At 31.2% G+C, this 18567-nt stretch overlaps 2 protein-coding genes across 2 annotated transcripts; one reads left to right on the top strand and one right to left on the bottom strand.

The window, feature by feature from the left end:
* Positions 1 to 3855: 3855 nt before the first annotated feature.
* Positions 3856 to 8957, top strand: LOC137832581 (linoleate 13S-lipoxygenase 3-1, chloroplastic). Its single transcript, XM_068640807.2, has 9 exons — positions 3856 to 4301; positions 4653 to 4918; positions 4999 to 5239; positions 5451 to 5771; positions 6738 to 6820; positions 6925 to 7032; positions 7128 to 7420; positions 7506 to 7769; positions 7965 to 8957. The coding sequence occupies exons 1-9, from the start codon at positions 3944 to 3946 to the stop codon at positions 8722 to 8724; spliced, it is 2694 nt and encodes an 897-aa protein (XP_068496908.1). The 5' UTR covers positions 3856 to 3943; the 3' UTR covers positions 8725 to 8957.
* A 4440-nt stretch (positions 8958 to 13397) lies between these two features.
* LOC137832586 (uncharacterized) lies at positions 13398 to 17733 on the bottom strand. The gene is made up of 2 exons (XM_068640813.2): positions 17171 to 17733; positions 13398 to 13725 (listed from the first exon to the last, which is right to left on the bottom strand). Exons 1-2 carry the CDS (start codon positions 17605 to 17607, stop codon positions 13527 to 13529), a joined length of 636 nt encoding a protein of 211 aa, XP_068496914.2. The 5' UTR covers positions 17608 to 17733; the 3' UTR covers positions 13398 to 13526.
* Between the last annotated feature and the right edge of the window lie 834 nt (positions 17734 to 18567).

The raw sequence follows: 18567 nt of genomic DNA, 5'->3' as shown, positions 1-18567 counted from the left end.
GAAGTTTAATAATTAAGTATTTCCAAAGATAAAAATTCTTTTTAACACCTACATCATATATTCATTAGAAGTTATGGATTAACGAACATTCCAAGCACCAATTTTTTTTTCTATAATTAGTAATAAAAATATATGTAAAAAAAGGTTTTTAGAATTCCACTTTTATAATGGTTCTTAGAAAAGCAATGGACTTGAAGCAAAGCAATGATATTTTTAAATATTAGAATTGTAAATGAAATTCTACCGAGAATTGTGTGTATAAAATACTTTAACTGATCTAGAATTTCGATGATCTTTGTAATTTTTTTTAATTTAAAGAAATTTTATAATTAATTGCAAAAAAAGTTTCAAAATTTAATTTTAGAAAATGTTACTGTTAACAGTGGATTAGAGTTGAAATAGTAAAAATAATAAAATAATAATAAAATATGTAATTAACAAAACAAGAATTTCGATTATTGTTCTGATATAGTGAATATCATTTAAGATCAATAATAATTTATATATTTTTTTATTTTTCAATTTATCGATATTTTCATAGAAAATATCTTATTTATAGTCTAAAGATATTATCTCTCTAACTTTTACATAATCGAAAAGACTGAGAAGTGAGGGCTTGTTTCTATTAATTTATTTACTTTTATAATAATTAGTGTCACTGTGAAGTAATTTTTAGAATGATAAAACAGTTAAAATATTCATAGAAGGAAAAATATCTGGTTTATTAATAGTAAACTAATTATTGTGGTTGTGAGATTTTTGAATTAGTGAAAACTATGAAAACATGAAAAGCTATGAAAACGTGGAAAGCGTTGAGTACAACAGAAAATAAATATCAGTAGATGAAATATGTGGTTTGAAATTGATTGACTGCAAAACGTGTGTGAGTTTGTGATTGTAACCATTCATATTGGTTTGGTAGAATAAACCAAACAGAACTTCAATCAATTATTTTAATGTTCTTTTTATGAGGACGTAGTTTTTTCCCTCAGAAATATAAGTACAAATGTTATAAATGAACAAAAATGCTCCAGTTCATGCATCCTGGGAACATGCATGTGATGTTTTTTTTATATTTTTTTTATTTACATTAAAATATACACGCGTCAAGAAGATAATTAATTAGAAAAAAATTAAAAAAAATTAATTATTATATTGATTAAATAAAATATCACTTAAAGTAATTAGTTATATTTTTATTACTGATAAATAATTTTTATATTAATATTTAATTAGTCGCATACCAAAAAATTTAGTTATCAACTTAAATAAATTAATAACTAAAATTTTAGTAACTAATTAAATACTAATTTAAAAACTATTTATCAATAATAAAAATTAATTTAGATACTAATAGTTTTTGTTAGTTTTTAAAATATTATTTAATTTAGTTTTTTTATATAAAAGTTTTCATGTTAGATATCACTATGCAACTTGACATATCAGTCAGAAACCATCTGTCATGAAAAAATATTATTAAAAAAAACAAGAAAGAAAATAAAAAAATATGGGAAAACTAGACCAAAACTCATATGTTAACAAAAACGATACATAGATAGACTATATCTATTCATAGAGAATTCTAAGAACAGATTAGGTAAAAGCCTAATATATTATACCAATGAAATGATTATCTATGAATAAATCATAAATAACCAACTACTTATCAGCACACGCATTCCCTTCACAAAAAATATGAGTAACCCTAAACCTGATTTTTCCACAGTAATTAAGACAGTATTTCATCGATTACGAAGGATCCACAAAACATTAATCATTAATCCTAAGCGTAAGCATAACACCAAGGCAAAATCACATTCAAGTCAGACATTAGTAAACCTCATCTTTTGAGCTTCCTCCATGACATGTATAATTTCATAACAGTCTAAACTTCAAGAAACACAGAGAAAACACCAATAAACTTTCACATACTCCCAAAGAAAATACCTCCAAAAATAGCAAGACCAGGATACCCTATCAATCCATCAATGTTAATTTTAACCCAGCCTAAAGAAAACTCTCATCTAATAGGGAGAAGATGAAAAACTTTACCACTACGAGTATTAATACCAAAAAAAACTTAATCACGTTGAAATTCAACATATCATTATTCATTGAAGTTTTAGACGAATTTTTCACTAGACAAGTTAAATGTTTAATTACCAAAATTTCCAATAGTGATATAATATAGTAAATATTCAGAATTTTTTTTTAGAGAAGGAATGTTATAATTTAAACATGCATTAAAAGTTAATATATATATATATATAACTTACTCTTAAGTGAGTAACTTAACCTATTGAAGTAAAACACTTAAAATGAATATGAACATGTAGCATGTAAAATCAAGAAGAGGTAAGCACATTAGCAGTCGGAAGTGGATAACAAATACGCGCATACACAACAAAAAAAAGTGACAATTTTGAAGTGTTTTTAGAAATTTTAACTTGTACCGTTTTTTATAGTTTGTTTTTATAACATCTAACTTTAACGAATTATTGGTGATTTTTTAATAATTTCTAAAATGACTATTATTTTCCAACTATTGTGTAAATCTTCGTTATTTGCAGTGATTTTCTAAATTTCAGAAGTTTTCGAACCTCATTATTTTAAGGGATTTTTAACATCCAACTGCTTAATTTAAACGAGTTAAATTACTTTTTATTTCTATTTTTTCAACATAAAAAACGTACCATAGTTTGAACACACTTTTACAAGATAAAATGAAATTTATAATGTTTTCAATACACTCTTTTCGTTAGATAAATTTTATGTAAAATTCATTGAATTACTATTAATGGTAAATGTATCCCTTCATATATTAAATAGAACCTAATAACAAAAAAGGGGGCTGCTGCATGGTTTTATTTTTTCTGCAGGATGCATAGGAATCCAATATCTCCCTGGTCAAGTTTGTCAGGTTCCTCTTTTGCAAATAGATTTTTTATAAGATTGAGACATCTTAAAATATTTATTTTAATTTATTAATTCTTTCACTACTAAAAAAATTTGAAATAGAAACTAATTTTTAAAATAAAATAATTAATTATTATAGTGACTAAATTAGAGACTATTTTAAAAATTAAAAAAAAAATTCTAAATTAGTTTTTATTATTCTTAAATAGTTTCTAAATTTGTATCTAATTAGCAACCAAAGTTTTTGTTACCAAATTTAGAATCTAATTTAGTCACTAGCAACTAATTATTTTTTGTCTCTTAAATTAATTTTTATTTCATGATTTTCCTATAGTGTTTGGCGATATTAAAAAAAAAACTATTATTTCTTATAAGTAAATTCAGGAAAATGGATTAACCCATAAAAGATTTGATTTAGAGAATCACAGAGCGTTTAGTAATGAAATTTGAAGAATGTTAACGCTGCACCATTTAGAAAAGTTTTAAGCAAAGTTGAAATCTGTGACTCCTATTTTATGGATGATTTGAATGTAGCACAAAAGATCATTAACTTTCAAATAAATCATTATTATTGATTGTGTTAGTTAATTTGACCTAATATTTAAATATAAAATTCAAAAATATTCTTTATTCATAAAAAACAATTATTAAATCCAAATTCAATTCAAAACGAAAAGAGTGAGGTAGAAATTAGTTAGATCAAATTTACCAAGATGACCCAAGTCAAATCGAATTCAAATGAAACGTTTAAGTTAAGACAAATTAGGCATGATTAAGTCGTGTTGGGTAAGGTTGAGCAGTTCTATCAAATTTAAATTATTTAAATGTTTTAGATAGTTTTTGTAACAGAGAATTTCTTCCACTCGTGTTTTGGCATTCATTTGGCCTTTTGTGGATTGATCTAGGTATAAATATGTGATTCGTAGTAGCGTCTTATCTAAACTCAATTACACACAATTCTATGTCAAGTGTGTCATAGTAAAAGAGTACACACGTAAAGGAGAAAACATAGTTGGAAACTTTCAGAATGGGTATGGTAAAAGAAATTATGGGACAAACAATGGTAGAAACACTTTGTTGGTCTTCACAACCTAACAGTTTCTGGCCTAAGAGGCAGAGAACAGTTTCCATGCTTCCCAATTTCTTTGAGCTGAAGACCATGTTGCAACTACCTTCTCCACCCTTTACCAAATTAGATGAGTGTTCCAAGAGATACCTTGCTCCCAATCCCCTCAATGTGACTTTCACCATAGCCGGAACAGTAACTGTCAAGAACACTGAGATCACTGATCATAAGGAGATGATGATGGCCCTCATGCATCAACACTTTGATACTCGTGAAAGAGGAATTGTCTTGCAGCTAGTCAGCACCGAAATTGACCCAAGTAAGCCCTACATCTTATCAGCATTTTTTATTTACTTTTTTATCAGGAAAAAACAATGACCCAAGATATTTCAATTTTTATACAAAATATCTATCTGAACCTCTTATCTTCTAACCTTTACAAAAAAATCTATGTCATGCGCTTTTAGACATCACCTATGATCAAACCTTCTACAACTCTTACTCACGTACATGTTTCCAGACTAAATAACGCTTTTCTTGACACCCCTCATCTGAAGCTATCTTCTCAGCATCAATAATGCCCTAGACACATGTATGAGTTCATTTATGTTTTAAGTTTTGAAATATCTTTTACTATTTTGACTTGTTTGAGTGTCCTACGAAATTAAAGGAACGATGGAGACAAAACTGAGCAACCCAGTTGAATTGAAGTTGCTGAAACACTTTAAGGCGGGGGCGAAGAGGTCCAAATGCGAGTTAGAATTTGAGATAGATTCCGATTTTGGCTTACCGGGAGCTATTACTGTCACAAACAAATACGACAAAGAGATCTTTGTGGAAGGCTTTTGCATTGAAGGTGTTGTGGATATTGTCTGCAATTCATGGATTCAACCTGAGAAGATTGATCCAGAGGAGAGAATTTTCTTCAGCAACAAGGTAATATTTATTGCCCCAATCATTCACATTATTTACTTCAACACTTTATTGAAAGCTTTGTGCATGATGTAATTAAGCAGGCATACTTACCATGCCACACACCAGCGGGTCTGAAAGAGCTAAGAAAAGAGGAACTAAGACTTCTGAGAGGAAATGGAAAAGGTGTAAGAAAGAGGTGTGAAAGAGTGTACGATTACGATGTGTACAATGATTTGGGAAATCCAGAGAAAGGTAGGGAAAATATGAGGCCAATATTAGGAGGGACCACAGAGTACCCTAGTCCCAGGAGGTGTAGGACTGGTCGTCCTTCAACAACAACCGGTTAGTTTCATTTCATCAAATTATTACCAGTGGTACACACATGTGATCATTTCTCACGTCAATAACATCATTGAAAAAGGTTGATGTGTTAACAAATATACAATAATTTCACGATATTTGATTACGAAATAGTTTAAAAATGAAAATATATACATCAGAACAAAACTTACTATATTTGATGATTAACATATTTGATGTTTCACTTTTACAGACAGAAAATGCGAGTCCCGTGTAAACTCATCCGTGGAAACTTATGTGCCAAGAGATGAAGTGTTTGAAGGTAGGAGAAAGAAAAGTCTTGATGAGGAAAAGTTGAAAGGGACAACACGTAATTTGATTCCTTTCGTCAGAAGTTGTATGAACAAGTGTGGAGATTTCAAGCAACTTTCAGATGTTCAACAGATATACAAGAGAAAGCAGGTGGATAAAGTGAAACCCGAGAAGGGAACTACAGCACCATGGTCTACCAGCAGGATCAAAAATCATGTCGAAGACTATTTTAAATTTAACACTCCACGTATTATCAATGCTGGTACGTATTCGTAACTAAGCAATAATACCAAATTATTTTTCTTCAATCCAAACACGTATTAATAAAAGTTTCAACTTCAAAGAACAATGAATATATATAAGCTTAAATTCTTTAATAAAAAAAATTATTTCCTATTGTATGTGAAATGATTTAACTTGCCCTGTGAAATGATGAACACTTATATTTTATTGTGTTTATCTAATAATTTTTTATATTTTACTTTTATAAATTTTTTTCATTATTAGTCTTTCAAAAAATAATAATTTTGTTCTAATTTTTAGTTTTTATTGACATTCTTTAAGCAATCAGTAAGTCGTGAAATTATTGACATGGTGTTACTTGTTCCGCTTGTGATCCCTTTTACTGTTTGTTTTTTTGTTTTTGGTTTTTAAGTATTTAGGAACAAAATCTATTCAAGCCGTACATATATATTCCTTTTTAGAAGGGTGTGACCTATGGTAATAAATATGTATTTGACAAATAAATAAATTAATATTTTAATTATTATATTTGATTTATTTTTAATTAAAAATATTATTATATTATTATAATGATTTGTAAGTATGTGTATTTTATTTTTTGGATGTTAATAAAATCTTTTCCTTTCAGGAAAGGAAAATTTTTTCTTGATATTTAAAAGTAAATAGCATACTTTTGATATTCAATTATAATAATATTTTTAATTAAAAAATAAAATAAATATAACTAAAATAATAATTTAGTGATACTAGGAAAAATATTATTTGACAATCATTTATTGTTCCAAATTACAATTTTCACATGATAGTTACATGATGATAGTGACATGAAAAGGGTATTTTTTTTTCACTTGAGGTGTAATTTGGAGCTTGTGAAATTATTGGTGCTTATCATCATCACCCTTTTGAAAGACAAAGCCAAGAAATAGTTTTTGTTCGCAATTTATGGTGAAAATATTGTAGCAATGGTTCATATTTGAAATTTCAGCGAGTGATTGTTGCATAAGAGATGAAGAACTTGGGCGTCAAGCATTGGCTGGCATCAACCCTCTAAGCATACAAAGACTTGAGGTAATAATAATAAAAAATGGAGAAAATATACACTAAAACATGATTTCTATATTTTTGTTTTGGTACATATATTGATTTTGTATTTTACTCTAAAAATTTGATAGGTTTTTCCACCCGTTAGTGGTCTGGATCCTTCGATATATGGTGCACAAAAATCTGCCCTAAAAGAAGAGCACATAATAAGCCATTTGGATGGAATGTCAGTAGAAGAGGTAGTTATTTTCAACTTCATCTGCCACAACTACAAACATTCCTTTCCTTTTGTGTGTATTGGGAGTTTGAAGTTTTACATTATGTACTGGTTCAGGCAATGGCAGAAAAGAAGCTATTCGTATTGGATTATCATGATGCCTATCTCCCATTTCTGAATGGCATGAATGCTCAGGAAGACAGAAAAACATATGCAACTCGTACCATCTTCTATTTGACACCACTTGGAACTCTCAAGCCTATTGCTATCGAGTTGAGTCTTTCAGAGGGAGAATCATCCAAACAGGTCCTTACTCCTCCACTGGATGCCACCTCTTATTGGTTGTGGCAAATAGCCAAAGCACATGTTTGCTCCAATGATGCAGGTGTTCACCAACTTGTCCATCATTGGTACGTAAAACTCCACAAACTTTTACCTTCCCACTATGAGGATATACACTTTTATATATAATTTTTTAATAATGTTTCCTTATAGGTTGAGGACCCACGCATGCATGGAGCCTTTCATCATAGCAACTCATCGCCAACTGAGTGTCATGCACCCAATTTTCAAGCTTCTAAAGCCTCATTTGAAACACACATTGCAAATAAATGCATTGGCTCGTGAGGCTCTCATCAACGAAGGAGGCATCATTGAATCTGTGTTTTCTCCTGGCAAATACAGCATTGAGATAATCTCAGCTGCGTACAAAGATTGGCGTTTTGACATGGAAGCCCTTCCTGCTGACCTAATTAGAAGGTTCCTTCGTCTACTTAGACTCAGCATGTGTCTGATTTTATTATCTATGTTGTCTTTTTATCAGCAAATAAAAATAATAAATATCAGACGATCCAATCTATATACACCACATAATAATACGACAATGTCCAAGGAATCTCTTCCTATCAACCTAAACCTTACAATCTTATTATCTATGTTGTAATGATGATGTAGGGGAGTAGCAGAACCAGATCCAACACAACCACATGGGCTAAGGCTTCTCATCGAAGACTACCCTTATGCAAATGATGGGCTTCTGATATGGTTTGCTCTGGAGAACTTGGTGAGGACCTATGTTAACTACTATTATCCAGATGGGAACATGGTTCGGTCAGACAATGAACTGCAAGACTGGTACAGTGAGATCATCAACGTAGGCCATGCTGATCATGCAAATGCAAATTGGTGGTCCACACTCTCCACTCCTAGCCATCTCACTTCAATACTCACCACATTCATATGGGTTGTTTCGGTTCAGCATTCAGCAGTCAATTTTGGCCAATACCCCTTGGGTGGTTATGTTCCAATGCGGTCCCCACACATGAAGAAGCTGTTACCCCAAGTAGGGAATGCTGAGGAGTACAAACAAATTATGGAGGATCCAGAAGGATACTTGTTGTCTTGCTTACCAAATTTGCTTGAAAGCACAATGTTTCTGGCAGTGATTAACATACTTTCTAACCATTCACCAGATGAAGAATACCTAGGGCAGAGGAAAGACTTGTCAGATTGGGCTTCTGACCCTGAAATCATACAAGCTTTCTACAAGTTTTCAATGGATCTAAAGAGAATAGAAAAGGAGATTGAGAAGAGAAATAAAGACCCAAAACGTAGAAATAGATGTGGTGCTGGAATTCCACCATATGATTTGCTCATGGCTTCCTCTCATCCCGGAGTTACTGGTAGAGGGGTTCCCAATAGCATAACTATATAGAAACCTTTTCACTTTCAAGTAGTTACTATATATGTATAATATTTATCTATTTTATTATTTTATTTTATAACAGCTTTGGTTAGACTTCAATATTATAGTGTTACTATTTAGAATCCTTTAATTAGTCTAGGAGAGATTTACAAAAAATGTATTTGTTTCATTATAAATATTTGTATATTTTTATTTATCTTGTTTATTGTAAATTTGTATATTCCATGTGTTAATTGCATTGGTACTAAAATGCATTATTTGAACTTTTAAATGATTGCATTTCAAGTACTGTATTGTCGAAATTTCAAAATATTAGTTAACCTGTCCTATTCGGGGACTTTTTATAACTTTAGAAAGGAGTGATCATCCTATTTTATTAAGAGAAATTATAAAAAAAAAAATATTACGTGAAAATAAATTTTAAGATCCAAAAGTCGAGATTATACGTAGTTAAGTTAGTCTTAAAATAATACCGTTAATTAAATGTAGATAGGAATGTGATTTTTTAAGATATTTATTTTATCAAAGAAAATGTATAAAAAATAAAGAAAATATTTTTTTACCCGATAAAGATGACTTTGGTCTATGTCTTGAAGATTTTCGGTCTTATGTCCTATTTTTTTACATGGCAGACAAAAAATTATAAAAATTAATTGATGTGCGTAAAATTGTAAAACTTGTGAACTGATAAACTAATATATTTATTTTTGATTTACTTCAATAATATATAAAATAAAATTACAATTACAAAAAATTATAAATAAAAATATCAACAGTAATTTACTAATACAATAATAACAGGATAAATAATTTAAAAATAATAAAATTTAAATTAATAATTAACATTTAAGACTAAAAAATCTGAATTAATAATCAACATGTCTAAATGTAAAAAAATATTTGTGTTAAATTTTTTAATTTTTGTGTCACATCCCTATTTTTACCCATATTTTCTACTATATTATACATATAAACATATGTTACTTTCTCATATTTGTATCTCAAAAGATATCCCTTTTCATAGGGATTTAATATATACACAAAAGTCTAAAATAAAACTTTTGTTCCTCTGACTACTCACTAAGTAACTTTGTCACCTGCAACCTCATCTGCTCCCGTGTAAATTAACACGATCATCACAGATTAAAGAAAACAAACACAAAACAAAACACAGGGTAAGCTAGCTATTTTTAAAACTTCAAATATGAAACTTTATATCAACATAAACCATCAATATTCACACATTTTCAAAATTTCATCAAGTGTCTATTACATTCATAAAATTCATATTTCATATGTCGGACTTCTACTGACTCATAACACATAGACTCTTGACTCTACTTCCGGAAGACTCGTGCGTTGACTTAGACTCAGAGATCTGCACCTGTCATACTATCTCACTGTGAAATCCACACAATTATGCGCATAAAGAATCTCAATATCATATCTCTCCTAGTATGACAAGTTAACTCATATAACAGGTCAAGTTAGTTATCTTTCAAACAACTTACTCATTCATATGAACCTCCTTCGACTCTCACCACCTGAATATCTCCTTCTAGACGAATCCCTAGTCAATGCACATCCTAAACAATCTTAACACGGTATTTTCTTTCCTGAAAATACTATGTTTTGATTAAAAATATATTTTAAACATTAAAATCTCCCACATCAAGCAATCAAATCATTCCACAATTTAGAATTTCCAAAACATGAAAATTAAAGTTTGATCATCAATTGTTAAACCCAACAACTAACTTATCTCAAAAACACCAGAATTCAAATTACAATCAACATAGCTCTCAAAATAATCAACTCATAATTTACTTTAAAAATTGTCACAAACAATTTTAGTTCATAAACTGAATCATCAAAAAATATTCAAAATATATGTTTTCTAAATCAACCATCATTTGAAATCACACAACCACTTCTCATCAAACCTCTCACTTAAATAATTCAACAAAATATTCAAAAAGAACAGTTCAACTCATTTATATTATCATTCAAAACTTTTAATTCTCAATCACAAACAGTTTCAACAAATTATTCACCTTAAAATCAATATAAAAAGATTCAAAATCAACCATTTCAGTCAATATATTACTTTACTCTTCAAAAGAGACAATCCTGCAAGCAAAGACAATTGGAATTGGTGAACACGTCACCCCCACATCCAGAATCTTCTAACCTAGGGTTTTAATTAAAAGAATAAGACTAACTTCTTTACCTGAACTTTAGCCGATGCTCACTAAAAACTCCAAATCTACCAAAAGCCTAAAGGATAGATAAAAACCTCACATGCAAACTTAAACTAAAAGATCAAAACTAACTCAGAAAATGAGCCAAAAATGAACTTACTCTATCTAAGATTCTCATCGGGCAATCTCGTAGAGTTCACTAAGATTCAAACTGATGAGCAAAGGAAATCAGGATCTTAGAAAGAAGGGAGAAGAAAGAAAAAGGGGAACAAAATGAACTTTCTATAAAGATTCTGATCGGGCAGTCTTGTAGATCTCGCTGCCAGGAGTCTAATGGTGGACTCCGATCGTCAAACAGATGAGCGAAGAGGTCAGAATCTTAGAGAGAAGGGAGAGGAAAGGAAAAGAAAACTTCTAGAGAGATGGTGGTTCTTTTAAAATAAAACCTGAATAACTAATTTTCTATTTATATAGTTTTTTCACTTTAATAATAAAATATTCAGGTGTCATTTTAATTGTACCATTTCTACTCTAAGACTATTTTTCTCGGTCCTTACATTTTGAAAATTTTATATTCGATATCATTTTAAATTTTCATAATTTACACTGATTAGAGTATAAGGTAATACCACCACTATGTTTAATACTCTTTTAGAAATCATATATTAAATGAACTAATTGTTTGGGTGAATTTTATTTGGGAAAAGAACAAAACCGCAAAACACCATTCTCTCCACACTCGCTACCCTTCCACCACCTCAGGGTTGTTTAACAAATGTCTTTATGCACTCCATCTTTTAAAAAAAAAAACTGCTTTACAGCCTCTTTTAAAAATAACTTCTAGATTGTTTCTTTTCTGAAATATTTCTAGAATATATTTTCCAAAATATATTTTATTAATTCTGGATTCATCAATCAATCTGAAAATAAAAAAGTATATTATAAAAAGAATATTTTAGAATGATTTCTTATCTTTAAAATTTTTATTCTGAAAACATCCTTTATTTACAGAATTCCTATTCTGAAAACACTTTTTACTTATAGAAACTCTATTCTGAAATCATATAAAACTGTGAAAAAGTAATTTCGTTATTTGAAAGAATGTAGGGTGGAGGAAGAAAAATGTAGAGTTGTAGGAAAAAACTCCCCCACCTCAGCAGCATCCTTAGTTGTTTGAAAAGCCTAGACGCATTTGTTTGGCCCTTCATATGAGTGATCACACGCTTCACCTTATACTTTTTTTCGACAAAAAATTTAAAATGTTTTCTTCCAAATAGAGTTCACCCAAACAGTTCGTTTATTTAAAAATAAAAACAGTTAATAATGTGAACATGAAGATTCATCAAATTATCACAACATAAAACTTCAATTTTTGAAAATAATAATAATTCCAATAAACCGTACAATAGAAACAGGAGTATAATTATTATTTTTCTTCAATTTTATTTTAACCAAGAGGCAAGTACCGTGAAAAGAACAAATATGTTGTCATCATCTATACATAAATTTAACAAAATAATTAAGCGTTGTTGTGTTGTTGTATTTTCAGAGAACACGTTTGTTATGAATACCTGTAGCTCACTTTCTACTCCATTTAAAAAAAAAAACTAGTGTTCCTTTTCACCAAAAACAACTATATTGTTTAACAAGAATGATGGTGAATATATTTTGATAGAATACAAAAAATAGAAATAGTTGAGGAAGTGTAGATCAACTGTCAGAAACCCATATTTTTATAACCTTGGATGTGAATCTTATATTTAATACCTTCAATATGCTTCAATAAGATTTCTTATAAGATAATATTCATTGCACTCAAGATATCTTCAAATGTTTATTTTCTAAGTCTAATATTATCTTTGTGTATTTTCTTTTTCTGTAAATTCAAACATGCTATGCAGAAAATGGTAAAGAATGGTAAAGTAAAATATGTTCCAAACATACATTTTCTAAAAAAAACAACTCACATAATCAAGTATGTTAGATTATTTAGACATACTACGTGTAAAATAAATTGTTTTTAATCTAAGTATTTTTAATCTTACATAATTAATTATAGGTTATACATAATCAGTTATACAGACAAACAATTGATTACGCAAAATTTACAATTAATTATATATATAATTTTTTAATGTCAGCCTCAGGTACAAGTTGCTTAAAATTGATGAGAAATAGTTCAAATTGTAAAAGCTATTTATGTAAATAAATTTATTCAATTTATAAGCAACTTTCTCTGAATAAAGAAAATAAACAAATTTTGTACATGACAACAGAAAAATTAGGTTCCCTCCCAACAAACACTTATTTATTGTCATTAACTTGGGGGATGAAAAACACATTCAATTCGAATGAGGTATTATCTTCTGCGCTGATTCTGGTGTCCTTTCTTATACGGAACCTGATACTTTAACACTGTAATCAGTACAAACATATACTTAACAATCAGATAAATTAATACTTTAATTATTTTCATTTTAATTTTTAATCTAAAATATTATAATATTATTATAAAGGATTGTTAAATAGTGTTGCATGCAGTGTCAACAAAACTTTTTTCCTTCTTTTATACAGACCCAACTCCTTCAACAAGTCTTACACAAATTTCCATCAATAATCATGAAATATTGCTAACATTTCTCGTTCTCTGTGTTGCTTACAGCCAGATTTGGTCCAAGTGTTCCATGTAGAGAGCTGGGTATCAGGCATTTGAAAAAACATAACTCTAAGCCTTTCTGGGACCATATCAAAGTACCCAAGTGGTCCTTTTCGACTGAGATTTACAAGATCATTTCTAATCATTACCCACCTAAAATATGACAATATGACATTTCATTAAAAGAACCACACATAATAGCCACATACAACTTTTACTCTTCAAAACTAAATAGGCCCATCAATAAAAGTTGTAATAAAACATTATTGGAAAAAGATGTTAAATAACTTCTACTTGCTAAGAAAAAACAACCATGAAATGTTTTCTCTATTGGGCATTGATGCAGTAAATAATTTTATAATGATAAATGGTAGAGATTAAAAAAAACTCGCAACCAGCTTATGGATTGTAGTAACCTTTCACCCAAGACCCAATGCTACTGAAATCACTGTGGCTTCCAATTGGTACAACAAACGGGAATTTTCACCAAAGGCTGAATGAGCTGTACGAATAAAAACCAAGCATAGACAAAATCCCGACCTAAAATTGTAAAATCTCACATGATGCAGTACATGATAATTAGGAGAGGATCACCCCCAATCACAAGCATTAGTCGCAAGCAGATTTCTAAAATTGAAAACGTCCTGCAGCAGTATTGCTATGAATAAAACGCCACCATTTGTTATTATACACAGTTCATCATATACGTTAACTATTCAATAATGTTAAAGTTGATCCCATCCCTAATCCCACCACTCCTCTGTTCTCACTGTTCTCACTCCGAAGGTGTTCACTCTCCTCCACACATGAAGGTATGCTCTCTCTCAACACAAATGTTGGTAGAATAGAAGTAAAATTATTTATTATTCATTCAAGGCACCATTGAAGGGCTTATAAACACACCTTCTGTTACAACACAGCTGTTCTGTTTGAAAACAGAACCAAACCTAACTACCAACTCTGTTTTAAAAGAGTTATATAACAAATAATCACTTCCTGAGGGCAGTTATTCAGTGACTGGCCTTGCAGGAGAAAGGTCAATAAAAAATTCTATACTTGTATGCATATAACTGGTATTCTTCACTCCAAAGGGAACCAGATAAAATAATTTAAACATCTCACAAAACAATAACTATTATAGTAATGAAAAGATTTCATCTAGATTGTCAAAATGGCTCTTGTGCAACACATCACATTAGAAATCATTGGTTAATCCTAAACTCAAAATATACATGGAAATGCATGAGAATAGTAGAAAAATGAACAAGTGAGAAAAAAAAAATCCACTGTTCACGTGGATATAGCATAGCATTTGCAATTCTTAAGTGGTGAAATATGGATTCTGCCATATACGCTGTCTTCCAGCAACTAAGATCCACTGTAAGAACACAGGATGAGACACAAAATATGTGCCAGTAAACAACATTGTAAGATTCTGCCTTGTACAAATTACATTCCAACATACATATGAATATATAAAATAACAATTGTGAAAAAATAACCTTTGAATCACTACTGGCATTTTATTAAACTTAGTTTTAGAATGCACGTCAGATCGTACACAAAATACAAATTAATATTCAAACACATGTATGCATTACATTTACACTTGAATTCTGGAACAAAGAATGAACACCTTCCATCAAAGGTTTGGGTATTGGGCCTTGAGAGACAACAAAGACAGAATGACACACTGAAAGACAATAAATAGTATTCAAGCTGAGAGTTGGGATGTGAGAGAACATTCATCTTAGACAGGGTTGATATATATCATACTATAGCCCGCTATAGAGTGCAGAGCGGCCCCTGCCCACTACAGGGACTACAGGGGCTGCTCTAGCATAGCAGTTTAGTGTAACAGCCATAGTAGACCAAAATAGTGGGCTGAATAACGGCCTTTGCAGCGCTGTGTTGATTCAGAAAAAAACATCTAAACAGGGACATTAAGGATTTTTTGTAGGGCTATGTTTGGGATTCTAGATTCCAAAATTGAAATCTATAGATGTAATAATAGTGAAAATAGCATAGAAGACTTGGATTTAGAAGATAATGATTGATGATTCCTATCTAGGAAACTTGTATTTGACTTTTTTTGGTATTTACTCATGTTTTATTCAAAGAGTTAAGATATCCATGAATTATTGTAGTTAATTATTAAATGTTACAGCATATAAAATACAAAAAATTCGACATAGCAACTATCCTGCCATACACTCTCCATTCAAGGGTTTAAAACATGGATATTAGGTCAATAAATGCTCAATTAGGTTGTGTGTCATAGTCAAAGGTTACCCAGCTTAATCAATCAATGTCACGGTTGCCCACTCATGACAGATCACTGTTTCCTGTGATTTTCCAAGCTTACCTAGACATATCAATAAAATCTCACCAGAATATGATATTCAGAGTGAACAGGACTCAAAAGGGAGTGTGAAAAATCGTGGGATCATTCCATCTCATGGGTAAACATGCAAGTTGACAATCTAGGACTATGAACTTAAGAATAAGTATACATGCTGACAATTATCAGAGACACAAATCAATTAAATAATCGTTACCCTACTCAATGCTGTCTTGGGATTTGATTTGAATATTAAAAATAAAATAAAAAATAATGGAGAGACCTAATCACAACACATTCACTCCTCTTTGGCAACAAATCCAATTTAAGGCATCATGTCAAGTGCCACATATTTTCTACTTTAACTATGTTGATCACTACAAATGCTCCATGGGGCAAGTATATCAAATGTCTTTTATAATCAAGATAACTGATGTAGATCTAGCATTTTCAAATTGTATTTTGAACTCTTGGCTGTCTTTTAGTTGGCTGGAAGCAATTTTTAACTAAAATATCACTAGAAATAATAACGTTCGATTATCTTCAAAAAAAGTTAAACTCCATTATACTTCATCCACACAAAAAAAAAACAGAATCACTGCGTTGGCGGAAGGTATAAACTAAGCAAAACACTTCATCAACCACTTGCCTCCAATGAAAATTCTCAATATAAATACCCAAATGGCTTCATCCAGTTCTACCCATCAATTCCTCTTTACCAGGCAGCATCAGTTAAATCCAGAGTTTACAAACTCCAATAATTGAAATGAAATTACAATTCTCAGGATAAAAATGCACCAATTTAACAGATACACCATTAGTTTCTGATTTCATATTCTTTATAAACAAATAAAGCATCCAATTGTTATTCACCCAAACCCACAAACACAACATCTTACCTTGCCCATCAAAACATGCACACCTCTCAAACTCGACACACTACTCCATCAAATTCACCTCAAAATTACAGGGGAAACTATCTAAAGTCTACAAGAATCAGAAGAAGTTTGTTTTGATTATCAGAAGATTAATTAGACATTGGTCAACTGCAGTTAAAAAACTTACTGACGTGCTATTAATGCCGAAGCAGGGAAAGGAAGGAAGGAAGGAAGGCAATTGAGAAGGTGTCTCTCAACACAGATTTGATAAAAACAAAGTGAGATCCGATTCTTTACAAGGTAAATCCAGAGGTGAAAATATTATAAATTAAGAAAAGGAAAAGGAAAAAGGAAAAAGAAAGAGGGAAACTAATCGTACTTCTCCCTCCAAGAGTAAACGAGAAAGAAGACCCAGGAGAGGGCCAAGAGAAGGTCACCGACAGTCTGGCGGAGCCAATCCCAGGCTAGATCCTCAACCTTGCGTTCGAAGTAGATCCTCCACATGGCCATGAAGAGGTGGAGAAGCGTGCAGCCCTTGGCGAAGAAGAGCTGAAAATCGTGATCCCTGACGAAGCAGACCATGAAGAGGAGGAAGCCAATGGCGATGAGGAGAAGGCCGGAGAAGGAATCGGAGGTCTTGATGAGGAGCTGGTCGTGCGGCGTGGATCCCAAGAGCTTGGTGGCGGCCTGGACTCCGTGGCCGAACGTGTAGACCTCCTTCATGTAGAACATCATCAGCGCCCCGGACGTGACCGCTATGAGCGAGTGCAGGATGCAGATCACCGTAAATGCCGACGACGACGATGCCATTCGCATTCTCACTCTCACTTCTTCTTCATCTCTCAAACCCTAATTCTCCACTCTCTCAATCTCAATCAACCTAACCAACCTCATGCCTCTCTCTCACTCTCTCTCTCTCTCTCTGCTCATCCAAACAACGCTGCCAACTAACTATTAATTATTTAGGGCAAAAGATTGTATCAGTGTGACGTAAGTGAGACACCTGCTAAGATAAGGATCCACTGGGACCCTCTCTTCCTCCACTGTCAAGTCAGGATAACATTTCACTGCAACACCTAAATAACCTTTTTTTTATTATTTTTTATCTTTTATCAACCTTATTTCATTATCAAACTTTATTCCATCTGCAAGCAAGAGAGATGGGAGGTTAAGAATCAGGGTCCACACCTACTATTTATATGATCTTTTTCATTCCAAAGCCAATAGTAAAATATCCAAACTATGTTAAGGTTATATTTGGTTTGAGGAGAGAATTTGGGAATGGTTTTGTAGTGATTTGAGAGGAAAACTTAAAGAAAATGAGGTTATTTGGATTAAAATATGTTAGAATGGATTTGTGAGAAAAGTTTATTGAAGTTTGTGAGTGATGATGGGATAGTTGTGAGAAAAATTTATCTTCTGTGTTTCTACGCAATTCTGAGTTAATGAGCGAAGAAAGTTTTTTTAAAAAAATTCACTTTCCACGCTTCCTTTTCCTCTCAAATTGGTAAATACAAACGAGAGTAATTCTCGTCATTCCGTCCGGGTGAACAGTAATCACCCAGAAACAAACGAAACCTAAATATAAAAGATTCTTCATCTTATCGAGTCAGTTGTCAATTCTCATCAATTAAAGGGTGGTGCTCGAGTTTGTCCAAAATACTAAGTAAATATATATTTATAGAAGATTCTATATAGTTAGTTAGAGTTAAAGAAGTTTTGAAAGTAGTAGTGTGAATAATAAAAAAAAAGGATTAAGTAACTACTTCCCTTTGA

The sequence above is a fragment of the Phaseolus vulgaris genome, chromosome 6 (genome assembly GCF_051622355.1).
Source record: "Phaseolus vulgaris cultivar YP4 chromosome 6, ASM5162235v1, whole genome shotgun sequence".
In the NCBI taxonomy this organism is placed as follows: domain Eukaryota; kingdom Viridiplantae; phylum Streptophyta; class Magnoliopsida; order Fabales; family Fabaceae; genus Phaseolus; species Phaseolus vulgaris.
The sequence above is the reverse complement of the archived record's forward strand: the minus strand, read 5'-3'. Positions and strand labels throughout refer to the sequence as shown.

Coding starts and splice junctions, on each gene's coding strand:
- LOC137832581 (XM_068640807.2), top strand. CDS start 3,944: ATGGGTATGGTAAAAGAAATTATGGGACAAACAATGGTAGAAACACTT. Junction 4,302..4,652: donor CAGCACCGAAATTGACCCAA/GTAAGCCCTACA, acceptor ACGAAATTAAAG/GAACGATGGAGACAAAACTG. Junction 5,240..5,450: donor TCGTCCTTCAACAACAACCG/GTTAGTTTCATT, acceptor TCACTTTTACAG/ACAGAAAATGCGAGTCCCGT.
- LOC137832586 (XM_068640813.2), bottom strand. CDS start 17,607: ATGCGAATGGCATCGTCGTCGTCGGCATTTACGGTGATCTGCATCCTG. Junction 13,726..17,170: donor GTTTACTCTTGGAGGGAGAA/GTACGATTAGTT, acceptor GTCATATTTTAG/GTGGGTAATGATTAGAAATG.